Consider the following 18,769-nt stretch of genomic DNA (forward strand, 5'->3'; position numbering starts at 1 on the left):
GTTCGGCAGGTGTTGTCTGCAGGTCGGCTCTCCAAGTTGTGCGGAGGCCGAGAAGAACTGTGGGTAGTGCGTCCATCCATGAGTTGGAAGAAGAGCACATGAGGGCCGCCTTAAGAACGCGATGTAGTCGTTCGACGAGTCCGTTTGCCTGGGGATGGTAGCTCGTGGTGTGATGTAGCGTTGTTCCCAGAGTGGTGCAAAGTCTCTGGAAAAGAGATGACACAAACTGTCGTCCACGGTCGCAGGTGATGTGTTGAGGACAGCCGTAGTGAGCAACCCATCCAAGGAGAAAGGCGCGGGAGACGCTGTCTGCGGTGATGTCTGCTAGGGGTTCTGCGACTGGCCAGCGGGAGAATCGGTCGATAATTGTGAGGAGGTACCGGTAGCCGGAGCAAGACGGGAGAGGTCCCACGATGTCCATATGTATGTGTTCGAAACGCCTGGTTGGCGGAACGAAGTCTCCAAGTGGCGTTGTGATGTGACGAGACACCTTGCAACGTTGGCAGGAGAGGCAGCTGCGAGCCCATGCGCGACAGTCCTTTCGCATGGATGGCCAAACATATCGACGGGAGACGAGTTTAATGGTGGAGTTTGCACCAGGATGACTAAGGGAGTGGATGTTGTCAAAGATTTGCCGGCGATATGAGGGAGTAACGTAGGGGCGTGGGGTTGGCATGGAGGTGTCGCACCATAGTGAAATGTTCGTTCCGGGTACAGGCCTACGGTGAAGTTGAAGAGCCGTACCGCTGTGGCGTAGTCTTTGGAGCTCTTCGTCTTCATCTTGGGAGCGAGAGAGAGCGGCGAAGTCAATCGGAGACGGTGTGGATATGGATTCTACCCTGGAGAGAGTCCGCGACGACGTTGTCAAGTCCGGAGATGTGTCTCACGTCCGTGGTGAATTGTGAGATGAATTCCAGGTGATTAAATTGTCGTGGTTAGCAGGTGTCGCTACTCTTCTTGCTGGGGCCAAAGGCATAAGAGAGTGGTTTGTGATCGGTGAAGATGGCGAAATCGCGGGCTTCAACCATCGGCCGAAAGTGCCTCACTGCTTGGTAGGCGGCGTAGAGTTCGCGGTCGTAAGTGCTCCACTTCTGCTGGGAAGGTGTCAGCTTGCGAGAGAAGAAACCGAGTGGCTGCCAAGAGTTCCCAAAATTTTGCTGTAGGACAGCGCCGATTGCGGTTCGGCTAGCATCGACGACAAGAGCCAGAGGTGCTGAGTCGATTGGATGCGACAGGGTTGCCGCCTTGGCTAGTCCGCCTTTAGAGGCATCGAAACTCTGCTGAAGTTCTGGTGTCCAGAAAATTGGAGTGGAGCTCCTGATATCAGGACCTTGAAGTAGAGCATTGAGAGGGGCCTGTGTGGATGCGGCGAGTGGTATGTGCTGTCGATAAAAATTCAGCATACCGAGGAATCTCCGAAGGTCCTTTATGGTCTTCGGTGGAGGGAAGTTGTTGATAGCAGCTACCTTGTCAGGTAACGGCGAGCATCCGTCAGCGCTCACGTGAAAGCCCAGAAATGTGACCTTGGAAGATCCTAGGACACACTTAGCTGAGTTGACGATGACACCGTAGTCAGAAAGGCGCTGAAATAATATCCGCAGGTGTTGATGGTGCTCTTCCTGCGAACGGGAAAATACTAAGATGTCATCCATGTAAGGAAAGCAAAAATTTAGGCCTTCGAGAGCTTCGTCGATGAAGCGCTGCCATGTTTGGGCGGCATTTCGAAGTCCAAATGGCATAAATAGGAATTCAAAAAGGCCGAAGGGTGTAATTATGGCTGTCTTCTCTATGTCTTCGGGAGCCATTGGAATTTGAGTGAAGGCCTTGGCACAGTCGATAACACTGAAGATGTTGCACCCCTGAAGAGCGTGGGAGAAATCCTTCAGATGGCGGACGGGGTAGCGGTCCGGTATCGTACGTGCGTTGAGAGCCCTGTAGTCACCACAAGGTCGCCAGCTACTATCCTTCTTGCGAACCATGTGTAGTGGTGAGGCGTAAGGGCTGTGTGAGCGACGTGCAGTGCCTTCGCGTACTAGTAGCTCGAATTCTGCCTGTGCATCTCGGAGTCGATCCGGGGCTAGACGGCGGGCAGGGTGGTAGATTGGCGGTCCAGGTTGTAGGCGTATGTGGTGCTTGGTATGATGGTGGATCTCCCGAGGAGTCCCTGATGGCCGCGTGATATCAGGAAATTCGGCCAGGAGGTCGTGGTAGGATGAAGAGCCCGACAGAACGCGCACGCTGTCCTGGTAAGTTCGACCTCGATGACCCGATGTAGAATGGCCAGTGATTGCGTCGATGAGCTGAGCAGTGGCCATGTTAGGAATGAGTTGAAAGTGGGTTAAGAAATCTGCTCCGATGATTGGCTCGGTAACGTCGGCAACGATGAATCTCCAAAGGAAGTCACGCGGGAGGCCGAACTGAAGGCGTAGAAGTAAAGTACCATAAGTACGGATCCTACTGTCATTGGCTGCGGAGAGCTCGTAGTCAGTGCAGGTTCGTTGTTCGGTGCATAATTTTACAGGGTAGATTGAGAGATCCGATCCTGTGTCTACGAGGAAACGCCGCTGGGAGAGGCGGTCGGTGACGAAGAGGCGGCAGCCTGTGATAGAACGACTCATAGCCGCCGTTACGAGTCGCTGTTGGAGTTTACCGGATTCACTGCATTTGCGGTGCATGGCTGGATGCAACGTCTGGCTTCGGCTCCAAATTTGCGATGGTAGTAACACATCTCAGGCTGAGCGGGGCGCGGCGCGGGTAGAGATCTGCTCCAAGTCCGTGAGTACGGAGGTTTTTTCAGATGAGCTTGTATATCTTCGAGCTGCTTTGAGAGTTTCTCAACCCGTTGGGCCAATGACGAAACATCGTTGGTATGGCGTACTGCATGGATGGCGGGTGCAGTTGGAGGCGGAGCCACGGCGACGATGCGGTCGGCCATATTTGCAAGTTCATCAAGAGGCATTGAAGTAACTTGCGTTTGCAGGATGGCTTGAGCGTTGGCCGGAAGACGTTGCAACCATAATGTGCGGAGGAAAGAATCCTCCACAAGGGTGGTGCTGATGAGAGACCGCATGCGGCGTAATAGTTGCGAAGGCTTGGTATCACCTAGCTCTTCTGCTGTGAGGAGTTGCCGCACCCGTTGATCCTCGGAGGGAGAGACGCGCTGTATCAATAGGTTTTTCAGCGTTAGGTAACGATTCTCGGCCGGAGGATTCACGATAAGATCGCTTATTTCACTGGCAAAACGATGGTCTAGGTTTCCCACGACGTAATCGTATTTAGTCTTGTCCGAGGTGATGTTGGCCAAAGAAAATTGTGCTTCGACTTGGGCGAACCATATTTCAGGCTGTGCTGGCCAGAAAGGAGGCAGTTTCGGAGTGACGCGGTAGACGGCAGCAGTGTCGACGCCGTAGGATGATGGAGACGGTGAGGCTTGCTGCGATGACAGCGTTGTTTGCTGCTGTTGTTGCTGCAGAGCCTGCTGGTGCTGTTCTTGAAGGAGCGCTAGCTGTTGGCTGTGGTTCGTTTGGTGTGCGGCGAGTTGTTGCTGGAGTCCCGCGATTTGAGCCTGCAGTTTGGCGAGTTGATCTGCGTCTGCCATGGTCGCGTGTTGTCGGGGTCACCACTGTAGCGATGGCTACGCTAAATAACACACTTCGGTTATCTGCGGAGAGGCGTTTATTGTGACTTGACAATACAGAACTGAACTTGGGTAGCCCAGATGGCTAGCTTATATACATGCGGCGAATATTCTGGAACGCCGCGCCGGATCTTCCTCGAACCTTCTAGAATTCCTGAAAAGATATAGGAAAAAATACCGGCCGGCGCCAGGACTCGAACGCGCGCCGTCCGATTAGTAGGCGGACACTTATCCACTGGTCCAACTCTACATTGTGGCGGACGATGCGCCACAATGTAGAGTTGGACCAGTGGATAAGTGTCCAAATATCTAGCCCAATCACTCCAGGAATACGTTGGACGGACTTCATCGCATGTGAAGAACTCATCCCATTTTATTGATATCCTTAATACGGTCTCCGTCACAAATGAAGACATCATAGCCAGCTTTGATGTGGTGTCTCTGTTTACAAACGTCCCTATCCAAGAATCAGTGGATATCATCCGACGACTCATCTCTGAAGGAATCCCGAATGACTTTCCCAAATTAGTGGAATATTGTCTAAGAAATTCTTATTTCTTATGGAATGGGGAATTTTACAAACAAACAGAGGGGGCAGCTATGGGGTCTCCACTATCTCCAGTTGTAGCGAACCTTTTCATGGAGGATTTCGAAGAAAAGGCCATCGCGTCGTACGAAAAGAAACCATCGCTCTGGCTGAGATACGTTGACGACACGTTCATCATTTGGCCCCATGGCGCCGAAGAATTGCAGAAATTCCTACAGCATCTCAACTCGCAGCACCACGCTATCAAATTCACAATGGAAATGGAACATGATGGTCAACTTCCCTTCCTGGATGTTTTGGTAAAAAGGAAAAGAAATGGGCTCCTAGGACATGCCGTTCACAGAAAGAAAACGCATACTGACCGCTATCTCAACGCTTCTTCGCACCACCACCCAGTGCAAAAAATCTCCTTGGTGGCAACATTAATACATCGTGCCTATGCCATCTCAGACACCGAGTCACTATCTGCGGAGAAGAAGCATCTCATTGAAGTGCTGGTAAGGAATGGCTACAGCAGTAGCATGTTGAATAGAAGATTTGTGGAGCAGGAGAACAAAGACGCAGCCCCAAAAAGGACCTCTGAGGCAGAGAGCCGGCCCGAGCCGGAAGCATACGCCACAATTCCCTTTGTGGCGGGCACATCAGAAAAGATTGCCAGAATGCTCAGAAAACACAACGTAATTACACGTTTCAATTGCGTGGCAAAGATATCAGACATGCTACCCGGAGCGAAGGACAAACTCCCAATGGACCATTATGAGGGTATATATCGAGTGCCTTGCTCATGTGGTAAATATTACATTGGCGAGACCTGCAGATCAATGAAAGTCCGATTGCAGGAACATCGGAGGGCTATGAAAAACAAGCAGCACCAACTCTCAGCCATATCTGAGCATGCTTGGAGTGAACCTGGGCATAACATCCTCTTTGAAGACGCCAGGATAATAGCTAAAGAGAATAAATACTTCCCTCGCTTGATCAGAGAAGCTATTGAGATAGCGAAAACGCCCGCAAATTTCAACAGAGATCAAGGCTACAGCTTGCATACTGCATGGAAGAGGATTCTCCGACCACCAACAATGAGAGATGGACAACCGGCCAATGAGAGAGCAGCAGCGGATCAGCAGCCGCCGCCGCCTATATAAGGCGGAAAATTTTATGCCTATAAAAGGCGAAAAAATTTTCCAAAAATTTTACCTTTGACCTGAAGACGCCGACTGTAACGCCGGCGAAACTGTTGTCTTTAAAATACAACAAACGCGGTGAAGAAACCCGAATAGAATGGAAATATCATCAAACCAACGCCGCGAAAATCTTCGAACCTACATGATTCAATGTGCTATTTGCACTACTCTTTCCAAACTTGAAGTTGACACGTAAATGAATATTAATATACAGTGCAACCTCGATATAACGACACCCAACGGTGCACTAAAAAAAACTCGCTATAGCGAATTGTCGCTTTACCGTAGGTGGAGCAAATAATAGCCAATATACCTGTTGCGAACAGATATACAGGAACAGGAGTGGTGCGGCGACAGATAAACATCTATCCGATAAACGTAAGCATAAATCCAGACGAAAGGCGATGTTTTTTTGCATCACTAAATTTCCTTACTCAAATAACGACTAACTATTCAAACAATTTATAAGCGCCGCACTGAATAAAAATCATTTAAAGCATTGTTTCGTCAATCATTATATTTATCGAACGAGAGTTTACCACATAAATTTGAGACTGAGCACTCCATTAACTTCATTTCTAACAGATCGCTAGCAGTTACAGAGATTAAGGAGTCTTGATGAAAGTCTTCCGGCGATGAAACCCTCGCTATGGCGAGAGCCAACACCGAAAGGGTCTCGTAAAAACGAATTTTTTAACACGCTTATTATAGGGTCAATTGACGGTGCATCGGCTATCTCTCGTAATAGCGGGGGTGTCGCTATAGCCCGTACTCGCTTTAACGAGGTTCCACTGTATTACGCAATGATGAAGTCATGTACTCAAAAGACAAGCAGCCACATATATATTCTGAAGATATTTTATGACTGCAAAAAACGGATACCCTCAAATTCAGTAATTCTATGCAATACTAGTGGTAGAACTAAACGGCGTAGAAGCTGCCTTCTGCTCCTGCCTTGTGGCGTCACGGCCAATATTCAACATGGACACCCGTTTTAGCGGCCTTTGAATTTTTCCATATTTCGGACGGTCATCTCGAATCAAGTATTCACTATTAGGATTTAAACTGTGGTTTTACGACATTATGTTATTCTAAACTCTAATTTAAAACATGTGTTTGGTGCATTTGAAACACTAGTGTACTTCCCTAATGTTGCTTCCATGTAAATTGCAGACACTGAATTGAATTCATCATTTTATGAGCATTGTCAATTTTTAAACAAAGTTCCAAGGTCAATATTAACGCAATTTAATGCAGCAACAATTTCCATATTGATGTTCATACAGAACGAGATATAAGTTAATATTTATCATAGAATTTCGTTTAAAAATTGTAAACGCAGCTCAAAACACAAAGAATTCATTCTTAGTTTATATTTCTTGAGAAATCAACAAATACTTATTTCGAAAACTGACTGGATAAACAATTGTATGACCGCTGTCGCTTACCGCTAAGAGGGGTAATAAAAGACGAGGGGTCAGGGTACCTGCTCCTGGATTGTGAGGGTAAAACCTAAACCCTGCAGCGTTAGGTCCCGAAACAAAGACGACGTAAACCGGTGACCATCATAAAAGGGGGAGAGCTAGAAAACGTACATACATAAGGCTTTCGTTCACTTAGGTAGGAAAATCTCAGACGAAAATCCACGGCTTTCGTCTCCTGGGTCAAAAAACGTCCACACATGTATTTACGTCTTTAGTAGGGAAAAGGTTAAAGGTGGACATATACTACGCTACGTCATCATCATTGCAATGTGCATAAGTTCTCCTCGCACACTTTGCCAAGAGCATCAATCATAGTTCTTTGTTCAGTAGGAGATACTCAATTTACAAACATCCAAAAATTCATGCGTACTCGAAATTTCAAATTCGTCACCTTTTGAGTACGCCGATGCCATACAGCAGGGGTCTCCAATTTGCTAGGCCACGAGGGCCTCATTCCAAGTTCCGAATCACCCCACGGGCTGGATAGCAAATTTGCCGATTACTGAAGTATTCGATACCAATGTCTACTGAAGAATTCAAATCCCAGTCACTTGCAGGCAGGTCGCTCCTGGTGGCGTTACTTCTTACTTACGAACAGTTGAAGGGGACTTTGACATGCAGTACAGCGCTGCAATGCTCCTAGCGGCGTCTCACAGAGTTAAACGAGCGAGAATCGCCTGCTACTTGAAACGAGTGCGGATGAAAGCCCTCAGCGAGCCGTATTTTGGAGACCCCTGTCATACAGTGTGGTGTAAAAGAACTACTCGCACTTCAGGCACAGTCTGAACAAAGTGTCAATTAAATCCTCAAGTTAGTAAATGTTGAGCGTTTTGCTCGTTCCACCATTCTGCAGACAACACATATTATTCGGATCCATCCGCATGGCACACGCAGCTAGATCAGTTTGTCGCCATAGTGAGTTAACGCTAAATTGTAATGCAGCGTTGTATTCTGTGGGATGAGCACAATTTTCGATGCCTTACATAGGTTTATCAACTTAAGAACAAGCTCTCAGAACATATCTTGTTTGTATGTCGCAGACTTACTGCGTATGTACATGATTTAATCGCTTATATCATACTCTGAGGCTATTACACAGTGCCAGTATAAGTTAGGGAGATAGGAAAGACAAGAAATTCTTGCAAGGTATTTTTTTGCGATGATTCCTGAAAGAAACGCTCTAACAAAGTTCGTTATTACAAACCTCTAGTTTGTAAGTCCCATGACTTTCATAATAATGAGAGTTTACTGTAACACTCTTATCACTGAATACATAATTGGCCTGCTGGTCCCATCTCAACACCACCACCCCACTGCGGTAAGCATATTCCACGAAGAAAAAATAAATTAACAAAAAGCTACAAACTTCAGCTATAATTCAACAGATAAAGGAAATGACATGTATAGCTTAGAACGTAGGCTTTTGCAGTGAGATTCATTGGTGTAGACGGCTTTCGGGAGCAGCTGTGCATTGCACTTTGTCATGCAGACAGGGTGACAAAGCCATCTTCACCAATGACATGTATAATCTGTTTATGCTTATCTTTTCCTTCCTGAATAGAATTAGAAGCATGGGCATAGCTGGGGAGAGGGGTGTTCTCGGAGTTAAAGGGGACGGGGGACAGAACCCACACATAACGCAAAACCCCTTCCAAAAAAATTGACTGATAGTAAATGCGGCGACTATGCTTTAAACAGCACTGGCAACTGCGTGCCCCTCAATAAACCACAGCAGGGCAGTGTGATCTCTTTGCCCATATGCTAGAAAGCCAGTTACCTGGATATGTCACTACGGTGGACGGTCTTGCAGTCCCCCAAGCCAAATTTCCTAGCTACAACCAAGCTACTGATCATTCTAATATTTTAGGAATTACAGCATAATTCTTACTAAAAAGTCATGCTAATTCAGTTACATAAGTTATCCACCCACTTGTGAGAGAACTTTCGTTATTTCATGTAAATGCCATAATGAACTGACAGTAACAACAAAATTTAATAACAGCTTTTCAAAATTGACAAATAAAAAAGCAATCAAAAGGAAAGACATGATCAAGAATCAGTATAAAGTACTGATAATAGGAACCAAACCAGAATCAGAAATGGCTAACAGGTTTTACAAACACATTCTGAGAAATAACAATCCTTCATGCTTACTTACAGAATATTCCTGAGTATAATTATAATATGCCTCTAGTTTGACTTACACAAGATGACACCAACGCAAGGGGTGTAGCTTGCATCAGAAGATCCTTTCATTTTCATTTGGTGATCAAGTTGTGAGTCTAGGTCTCTCAAAGTGGGCGAAGCCGGAGCAAAAGGATGAGAGTGATACCAGCCCACTAAAGTGAGTCTGCGCGTCTCCATGGCGCGCTGAACATCAGCCTCCACCAATGGTGCTGCTTCATGGTCTCCAAGGCGGCACCGGCATGGAAATGCTTGCGTAATGGCAAGATCTGCAATTTGTTGGGGATAATTTAGGATTAACAGAAGTGAGGATGGGCAAAGATGCAGATTAATAGGTAATTTCGTTTAATTCCAACAAATTATTGACCCAAACAGACACAAATTTTGATCAAAATTTTACGATGCACTTTAAGCTAAGCACACCCAAGACCATTTTGGAAGACACTTTTAAGCAGTTCATACACATTTTAATACTTAAAAAATTATGTGCTCAGGGGTAGCGGTAGAAAAATTAACTCACAATGAAGTACATGTGTTCCTTGGGGTCTTTGCGCTATACGAATTTGCGTTATATGAGAGCGTTTTAACATTGGGAAGATAGGGATGTGTCCCTGGTGGCATAGGTGTTTGGTATCGAATTTCCTCTAAACCATATATATTCCCATAAAAGCCTTAGAATACCTTATTTGTATAAATTTTATAGTTTAAAATATCTTTAAAGACAGTAGGCATGCGTTCAAATAATTTTATCCACTTTAAATAAAATTCGTACGTGCTTCTGAAATTCCCTCCTGTCGTGCGGGTGGGCTAACATCTGCTATCTCAGGGGTTCGTAATGCATTGCCCGTAGTTGACGAATTTTCAAACCAGTCTAAAAACGATTAGTGTCACCCAGGCCTCTTTGTAGCTCATCCAAATAACAGTCGAGTGCTAATTTGAATACCATTTCATTGCTCGTGGAGTTTGTGAAAAATAAATCATGACTGGAATTTATTTGAAGTCCCCCAAGGCATAAGAAGCAACATGAAACAGTCTTTCAATGCCTTGAAACCTGACACAGTTTTCCTTCCCTATCAATGAATGAACGAGATTGCATTCTTTTCCAAAACAATATCGTCTCGTCAACACTAAAAACTGGTTGAGGGGGAAAGGAGCCACTTTCAATCACAGCTTGGAGTTCATCAGAAAATTTTGCTGTGACTGCGCTATCAACACTTGCATACCTTCACCTGATATCACCGCACTGAAAATACCTGCTTGCCTTTTAAAGTTCTGGAACCAACCGGACCGCTTTCACAAAATGTCTCGGAGCGATTACCACCCTCGTCTTTTTGTACAGATTCACAATGAACTTTCCGTATGTGTTGACCACTTGGTTGAAGTTGGTGCGGCTGAGGTCACTGATGTTTTAACTTCATCTTAATTCAGAATAAGGCATCGTGAGTTTAACCTTCAGCGCAATATCGCTTTGACGCTCTCCACTTTCAAAGCAATTGACCTCTTTCAATTTCTCTTCTAGGTTTATGGTTTTTCTAGATAACTTCTTGATTTTTCTACCCGCATTGCTATTTTTTGCCGTTTTTCTCTTGGTTTTTACTCTGTATGGCTCTATCGAAATCAGCTTCTACTGCTGCACTGTATTCCTGAGACGCAGAGGGCCTACAACTGCTGGGAGGGAATGAAGCCATTGTGTTTGAGACTCTATAGTGGACCCTTTGCTATTCATACGCAACTCGGCCACCGCTCCATTTCTCCCCCGTTAATACCGATGACCTTGAGGGCTTTAGCGTAGACCCTCTACCTGGAAGTCAATCGCCTGATAACCAATGAAGGCAAAAATTACGTCTCAAACCGTATTGCTTAAAAAAAACTCATTTCCACTAGCTCCAGGCTTAATTAATGATCTAAATATTGTCATTCTGTTAAGGAGACGAGATAAATCACTTCGGTAGGCCGGCTATCTGGACCCAATGACGAGTATGTAATACTTTTGGCCATTGCACAGCAACGGATTTTGATTATGATATATGATATAAACAAAAAAGAAGATTTGAGGCAAGCAATACTATTAATATGTGTCATATGATAGCAATTTCGTGTGCACTTAGTGCAAGTTCACGTTTTATCATGAGAGCGTTTAAGTTTTTTGATTAGGCTACACTGCATTGCAATGTTTCCCTGAGGAACAAATTTGCGCTATATCAAAATTGCGCTATAGGATGCATGGGTGTATAAAAAATTTCAGAGGTAGAATTTTGCATGCTTTGCTCAATGACATCAACCAACCATGGTAACAAAATACCTCACTGTGACAAGTCTTCCTACGTAACATTCTTACAATAATAGACTTATACTTTGTGGGAAAATGAAATTTAAACTAAATATGGTTGAATCATGCAAATCTTAAATGAAAATCATTTTTTTAAGTCAATAAAAATATTCATTGCATCTTGTCTAGGATACTATGTAATTCCTATAAGTACATATTTAGTCGAGGAACTGTAACAGAGATGAACTAACTATGAACTTACTGTGAGCATTTACATCCCAGTGTCCACCCAGATATCCTACAACTTCAGATGTGGTAAGGTGGCAATGAAAGTCCATAACTAAGAGTGAGTTTGATGACATTGACACTAAAAATGGCTGGATCTTGCCCATGGATGAAAATGGTGTACTCTCTACAAGGGTGTTGGCATCACTGTGAAGAGATCAGAATATTACAACATGGATGGGTGTTGTCTTCTCTCAATTTAACAAACATATCATTAAAACATTCACTGCTTACTGTAGCCAGTACTATCTGTAGTAGCACTAGTAGTACAGTACTAACAAATTATTAATTTTATTACTTATGAAATACGATGACTTACTGATTGACTGCACGGCACCCTAAAATATTATGCTTCATGACCACTCTTGGAGACTTTGGAGCAAGTGGTTTCTTTTCCTCCTTCTCAACCACCTCACACTCTGAAATTATCAAAAGGAAAATTTAATCTCATTAGAAGCTCTCAATCACTTTAACACATAATACAGTGGAACCTCATCAAAGGGAGTACACGCTATTGCGAGACCCCCACCATTACAAGAGATAGCCAAAGCACTGTCAATTGACCCTATGATTAGCACGCAAAAAAATTTGTCTTTACGAGGCCCTTTTGGTGTTGACACTCGCCATAGCAGGGGTTTCCATCGCCGGAAAACCTTCACCAAGAGTCCCTAATCTCTGTAATTGCTGGCGGTCTGATATAATTGGAGTAAACATAGAGCACTCAGTCTCAAATTCAAGTGGTAAACTGCCATTCAATAAATAAGTAGTTCATTTTGGTGAAAATATTGTGCCATTAACATTCACAAATGCTCGATCTTCTTTTGTTTCTCGGGCGGCAAAAAGAAGTTGAAAAAGCATACCTGCACGTCCGTGAGTTGCGTGAATAGAGAGCATTTGAAGGTAGACACCATGGCCAGAAAACATAAAGTACATCTAAGCGAGAAAATGAAAATAATAGAGCAATACGAGAGTGGCGTAACTTAATTTATCTTCCCATTCGCTCTTCACAATTTAAAAAAACAAAGAGAAGATAAGGTCTGCCGCGGTGCAGGAGGGAAAACCTTCGCATTCAGCTTAGTAAAACCACTTGTCTGTTTCCACACACTTTTATTTAAACCAACCATGGTTTCGGCAACTCAAGCCATTATCAAGGCACATAACCTTGATGAAAATGAAAAAGCAGGAGCAATTTCCACAATTTTAAAATTTATTAATACTACCGGTTTCGCTTTTCAGCATCATCAGGTGATGCTGACCTGATGATGCTGAAAAGCGAAACCGGTAGTATAACTAAATTTTAAAATTGTGGAAATTGCTCCTGCTTTTTCATTTTCATTATGTCACGTTTCCACTCCATCTCGCCTGAAACCTCAGACTATACACATAGCCTTGGGTGACAGCCTTTTTATATTGGTAGAGTTTTTCAGGAGGAGGGGGGTTATTGGGGTGTGTTCATTCCAAGGTTAATGATGACATCAATGGGCGAAGGGTGGGAGGTAGGGTAATGTTCAGGAGAGGTGAGTGGAATGGGAACATATGGTCGTTACATAATTTAAAATTAGTGGGGCAATTAACAATTTCAAACTGTTCTAAGAAATCCAGTTTCCACCCCTTTTCATGTACATGAAAAATTTTTGCATCATAATTGCACCAGTGGTGTTCGTCAGTCTTTTATTCAAACCATCACAGCAAAAGCACCCGAGAAATGCAGAGCATGAAGACTTAGAAGGTGCTTTGTTCAGGTGGTTTTGTCCACTTTAATCTACTAGAATTCCTGAGATAGGGCCATGCTAAAGGGCTAAGTGGAGTATTTCAGTGATATATTGAGAATCAAGAACTTCAACTGTTCGGAAGGTTGGTTACATTAATTTAAAGCACGAAAGGATTATCTCCCATGCCTGCAGAGTAAACACTAAGCCATGGAAGAAAGGACTCCTATCCTAGCATAATATCTTAAGAAGTATACCCTGCGTGATATAATGCAGACGAAACAGAACTCTTTTACAACCTACTCCCCGACAAAACAGTATGGGGTGATTCTGACTATGATGCTTCCAGAGGCAGGTAATGCGTTGTTAGCGATGACTCGAGATACGTGAAAAATCGCACTTTCATTTTTATTTTATCGCACTTTCAATAACAGTTCATGGCATTTTGTAGTGTCTATTTTTTTATTTTTATAATGAGGTAGATGACGATAAAATGAAGTGAAACATAGTTATATGACAAAATACAGAATATTTTAAATAATTATATTGTATAACAATAATAAATTAAGGAATAATATGTATAGTGGCGGAGGTGTAGCTTGCCTGCGCCCACTTATAGTTCGCGGTCACATGGAGTCCCAGCCAACCAGCAGCTGGCCAGTCGCTCACATACTTCAAGCGGTTGAGTGTCAGCGGAGCATTCAAACTGAGCTAGGCACAAAATGTATGAATTTTGCCGTCAAAAAGGCAAATTTGCGTAAAAATATCATAAAAGTCCAGTCATTGCATCTGCATATATGTATTGCATTTGCGATTTTCACACATCTCTAGCGATAACACATTTGATAATCTGATGCTGCGCTTTTAGTTTATTTGAATTAACAAAATTCAGCATTCTTTTTCATGTTTTGCAGTCATTTTTGAGAATGTTAAATCAATAAATTCATGCCGGTACATTTATGATGGCCTAAAGGTCCATCAGATGCGTATGCATTTTCATTTCTTTGTTGCATATATTACCCATGCATGTTATATTAGTCGCAGTTTCTTGCAGCTTGCTTATGCTTCACTTAAGGGACATAAGCATGATATCTTCGTTATATAATTCGTGAAATAATATCAAGTTATATTCTTTTCTTATATTAGCAATTTTAATTCAAATCGATTTCATTGCAGTGCTGTGGATAGGCTCAGCATATTATTTCAATGACATCGCAGGTATAACACTCAAAATAGAACTTTTTTTAAAACTAACGGGAATGTAAATGACATCACTAACTGGCAGACTAACCCTTTACAAACCATTTTACAAACATGTCATCCTCTCACGAACGCAAACACTCATACAGATTGTAATACCCACCACAGGGACTGATTTTTGTGGAAACTGGTCTCAAATTGCTCCGAAAACTGCCTGAATGTGAGAATGTGGATTACATATGAAAATGAGCTCAATTTGAGTTTTCCTCACATTTTATTTATGCACAAATGTTGTTTCATTTGTGGATATACCACTACAAAATATCTCTGCCCTGTACCCTAGGAAGCTAGATTGCAGGTCTTCATTGAGAGGAGCTTGATCATTCCCTTCAAAAATGTAGTCCTGAAAGATCATCTACAATAAGCAGATTTATACCAATGAAATTCCCACCTTCCGTATCTGTTGCATCAGCAGTTCCTTGCGTGTTTCTAAAATTTGTTTACTTATTGACAAAATCGCAGATTTAGCAGACCGCACGCGCCACTTTGCGACTTCCATTTTCCAGAGAACAGTTTGTCTGCGAACTTTTACAGATTTATCATGAGAACGAGAAACTGAGTTACATAATATGTTATCATCGATGAGAAATTCAGATGTTAGATTAATGACTTAAGGGCCGATAGTTATAGATAGATAGTCATTCTTTTGAAGCTGCAAACCCGAAACTTGAACAGTACTAGTTCCCCATTGTAAACCATTCACTATTTTACCACTGATGGGTTGTGGTTGATATGCCCAGAACTTTTTTGGCCTAACAATATGATGCCGGCACTCTAAAATCAATCTTGCAATCGGCACATCCAATGAAAAATTTCATGAGAAAGAGTGAAATTTTGATTCTGGATGGAGGATTTCCAGATGTTGTGTCATACTTAGAAGATGATTTAGAGTTCAGTGTGCTGATACTGGCGTTTAAAGGCAAGCAAGCTCAATAAATGACTGAGGAATTGAATCAATCGTGATTCGTGACTAAATTAAGATGGGTAATGGAAATATGAAGGAAAACTATCATTTACTAGATAACAAGTTGGATAATAAAATATTACCAAAAACAAGAAAATATTGCAGAATAGCATGTTTTCTAAATAATTGAATTGGGAAACAGCTTGATTGTGATGTTGAAATCAGTGAGGAAGTTATAAATGCAATGAAAGCTAGAGAAGGTTACGAAACAAGCATTGAAAACTGAAGAGGAGATAGTTCAGAGGGACAACTGCTTCTGGTATTTCAGACTTTCCAGAATTGACTCCACCTGACTTGATAATTCTTTTTTACTGGGAATTACCATATCAAGCAGAGCCTATCAAATATGGCTGAGATTCTGGATGGAAATAATAAACTGAAAGTTAATGAATCCAAAGAGAATGATAGAATATTAAGAGTTTGAGTGCCACCTAGGCATTAAAATAAAACAAACTATGATTGTTATTTAGAATATACACCGAATGGGATCGTATGTGGCAGTATATTGCTGTGATTGTGGTAACAGAAATCGGAGAATAGGGTATTGTGCTCATACAGCAGAAATAATTAATTATTTATCCAATGGGTAGTACCTAGATAAAATTGCAAGACCAGCCGAGATATCAAATAGAGTAGTTTTCGGAGCCATTTCTGGGACCAGTTTCTACAAAAATCAGTCCCTGTGGTGGGTATTACAATTGGTATGAGATTCGTGAGAGGATGAAAGGTTTGTAAAATGGTCTGTAAAGGTTGTTATGGAGGGCCAGAACATAGAGAAAACAGGAAAATTTGGCCAAAATCGCATATTCTTCTTTTTTTCGCCAGGTTCCACCACCTAAAAAAATATTTCGATACACTAACCGAAAGGTTTCATTTAAAAATGCCCCCAAAAAACATTTTTCCTTAGTAACCCTCTCAAAAATATTTTATGAAAACATGTGTTAGAAATTTTCAAATTGACGCCATTTCTCCTTTTCCACCTGAAAATTCTTGATAACAATTGGAAATTTGCTCCATTAGATAAGCTTTCAAATGCTGCAAACAGCATAAAAGCTTTCTTGACCGAGATATCTAAAAAAGAATGAAAATCGTATTTTCAAGCTAGCCGGCCCTGGTGGGCCTCTAACGTGATGGAAGTGTGGGGAGTAGAGGTGGGTTAAACTGTTCATTTTTATGAACCGTTCACTTTGATCCTGTTCAGGAAAAAGAACTGTTCAAAATATCGGTTCATAGTGAACAGGTAGGGTCATTCGGTAGAAAATATTGTTTATCATACGTTTAGAGTACATGAAAGCTTAGTGTGGTATCGTAAGGCGTTTTAAACAACATTTTTGGAGATGCATCCACATTGCACAATACAGCGCACTTAAAAAATTAAAATTTCATCGTAGGCGCCAAAAACTAAGTCCAAAGATCATCTTGGTAAGGGGACCGAAAAAAATGTTCCACAATCATGAGTTCAATCGTTTCCTAAGTTCATGAATCGCGTTTTAAACAATATTTTTGGAGATGCATCCACATTAAAAAATTTCATCGTAGGCGCCAAAAAGTAAGTCCAAATATCAACTTGGTAAAGGGACCGAAAAAAATGTCCCACAATCATGAGTTCAATCGTTTCCTAAGTTTATGAATCGCGTTTTAAACAATATTTTTGGAGATGCATCCACATTAAAAAATTTCATCGTAGGCGCCAAAGTGTCCAAATATCAACTTGGTAAAGGGACCGAAAAAAATGTCCCACAATCATGAGTTCAATCGTTTCCTGAGTTCATGAATCACGTTTTAAACAATATTTTTGGAAATGCATCCACAGATCCACAAATGTTCAAAATACGAAATCAAAATGAACGCGATATCCCAACTGAACGCCCCGAGGAAACTAATATTTGATCTAATATTTCGAACGGTTCGAAAGAACTGATATTTTAAATATCAGTTCAAATATTAGTTGGAACGAACGGTTCGAAAGAACTAATATTTTAAATATCAGTTCAAATATTAGTTGGAACGAACGGTTCGAAAGAACTAATATTTTAAATATCAGTTCAAATATTAGTTGGAACGAACCGTTCAGTGGCTATCGGAGGGGAATAGTAGAGAAAGAAGGGGACGGGCTCGGTCGTCTACGACGCACTTCGGCGGCCCCCGGCGGCCTCCCTCGTAACCGCCATCTGTTGTACCCACAACGCACTTGCTCGAGTAAGCTGCAGTTCAAAATGCCTCTTGATGATCATACCTACTGTACCGAGTACGCCGCAATTGTGCGGTGCCGACATGAACAGTGAACAGGGTGTTTTAGAGAACGGTTCATTTTCGAACCGGTTCATTTCAGTGAACAGTTCGTTTTGGCAGTTCGGTTTTTTTTTGACCCATCTCTAGTGGGGAGGAAGTCCTATTTGACCCCAAATCACATGCCCTAAGTACGGAAAATATCCCTGAGAGGGGACTTTTCACCCACTTATTCAGCTATGCCCTTTACTTCACTGCTGATTTATTCAATATTTTCCAAGAAAAAAGTTTTGGTTGACAAATATAACAGAGGATATTATTTAAACAGTGGAATATTAAGTAAAATATTCCAGTGCCTAAATATTTTCACTTCATAGCTCTAAATAAACAATAATCACGGTATATAACTAAAGGAATGGCTCCCTTATCTCTGTGATGATTTAGAAGCCGCACTTCCCAAGTTACTGGCACAGCTTTTGAACTCAAGATAATTTTCGACGATATTTACCACAGCATATTTAGTAAAACTCAGACACAAATGAGTTTTACCAAAATATGTTCACCACACAATTACTTTATAGCTTCAATATCCCTTTTCTTCCATTGGTTAAGGTGGTTAAGATTATGAAAGGGCACATCTTTGAACCCTTCTGCCCCCTACGGTCTAGCAATTCAAGGGCAGAGTTGAAAAACAGACATGAATGGCACCACGCTAGGTCACATCAAGAAGTTGAGAATCAATTAGAGCACACTCGCGATTATCCGGGCTAATGATGGGGAGAGACAGCACAAATTATCGAAAAACACGGATAACCCAAACTTTTCATATTCATAATTTATGTAAAACAAACAATATATTATTATTTTTACAGTTATTCTGTTGTTTTGGGAGTGCTTCCTGGACTCATTGAGAGATTTCTTCACCAGTCCACAATCTTTTTAGCGGGGATAACAAGGTTGTACTTGTATTATTAATGCTCCATATAAGTACAGTGAAACCTCGATATAACGACACCC

At 42.3% G+C, this 18,769-nt stretch overlaps 1 protein-coding gene across 3 annotated transcripts in view; it reads right to left on the reverse strand.

The window, feature by feature from the left end:
* Positions 1 to 18,769, reverse strand: part of LOC124169785 (MPN domain-containing protein-like) — a 42,284-nt gene that overhangs the window by 17,411 nt on the left and 6,104 nt on the right. For all 3 annotated transcript variants that reach the window (XM_046548534.1, XM_046548536.1, XM_046548535.1), the window contains 3 exons: positions 11,910 to 12,009; positions 11,568 to 11,737; positions 9,057 to 9,305 (listed from right to left, as the gene is read on the reverse strand). In XM_046548534.1, the coding sequence (XP_046404490.1) occupies positions 9,057 to 9,305; positions 11,568 to 11,737; positions 11,910 to 12,009 (519 nt within the window). The remainder of the gene's footprint in view (positions 1 to 9,056; positions 9,306 to 11,567; positions 11,738 to 11,909; positions 12,010 to 18,769) is intronic.

The sequence above is a fragment of the Ischnura elegans genome, chromosome 12 (assembly GCF_921293095.1).
Source record: "Ischnura elegans chromosome 12, ioIscEleg1.1, whole genome shotgun sequence".
Classification (NCBI taxonomy): domain Eukaryota; kingdom Metazoa; phylum Arthropoda; class Insecta; order Odonata; family Coenagrionidae; genus Ischnura; species Ischnura elegans.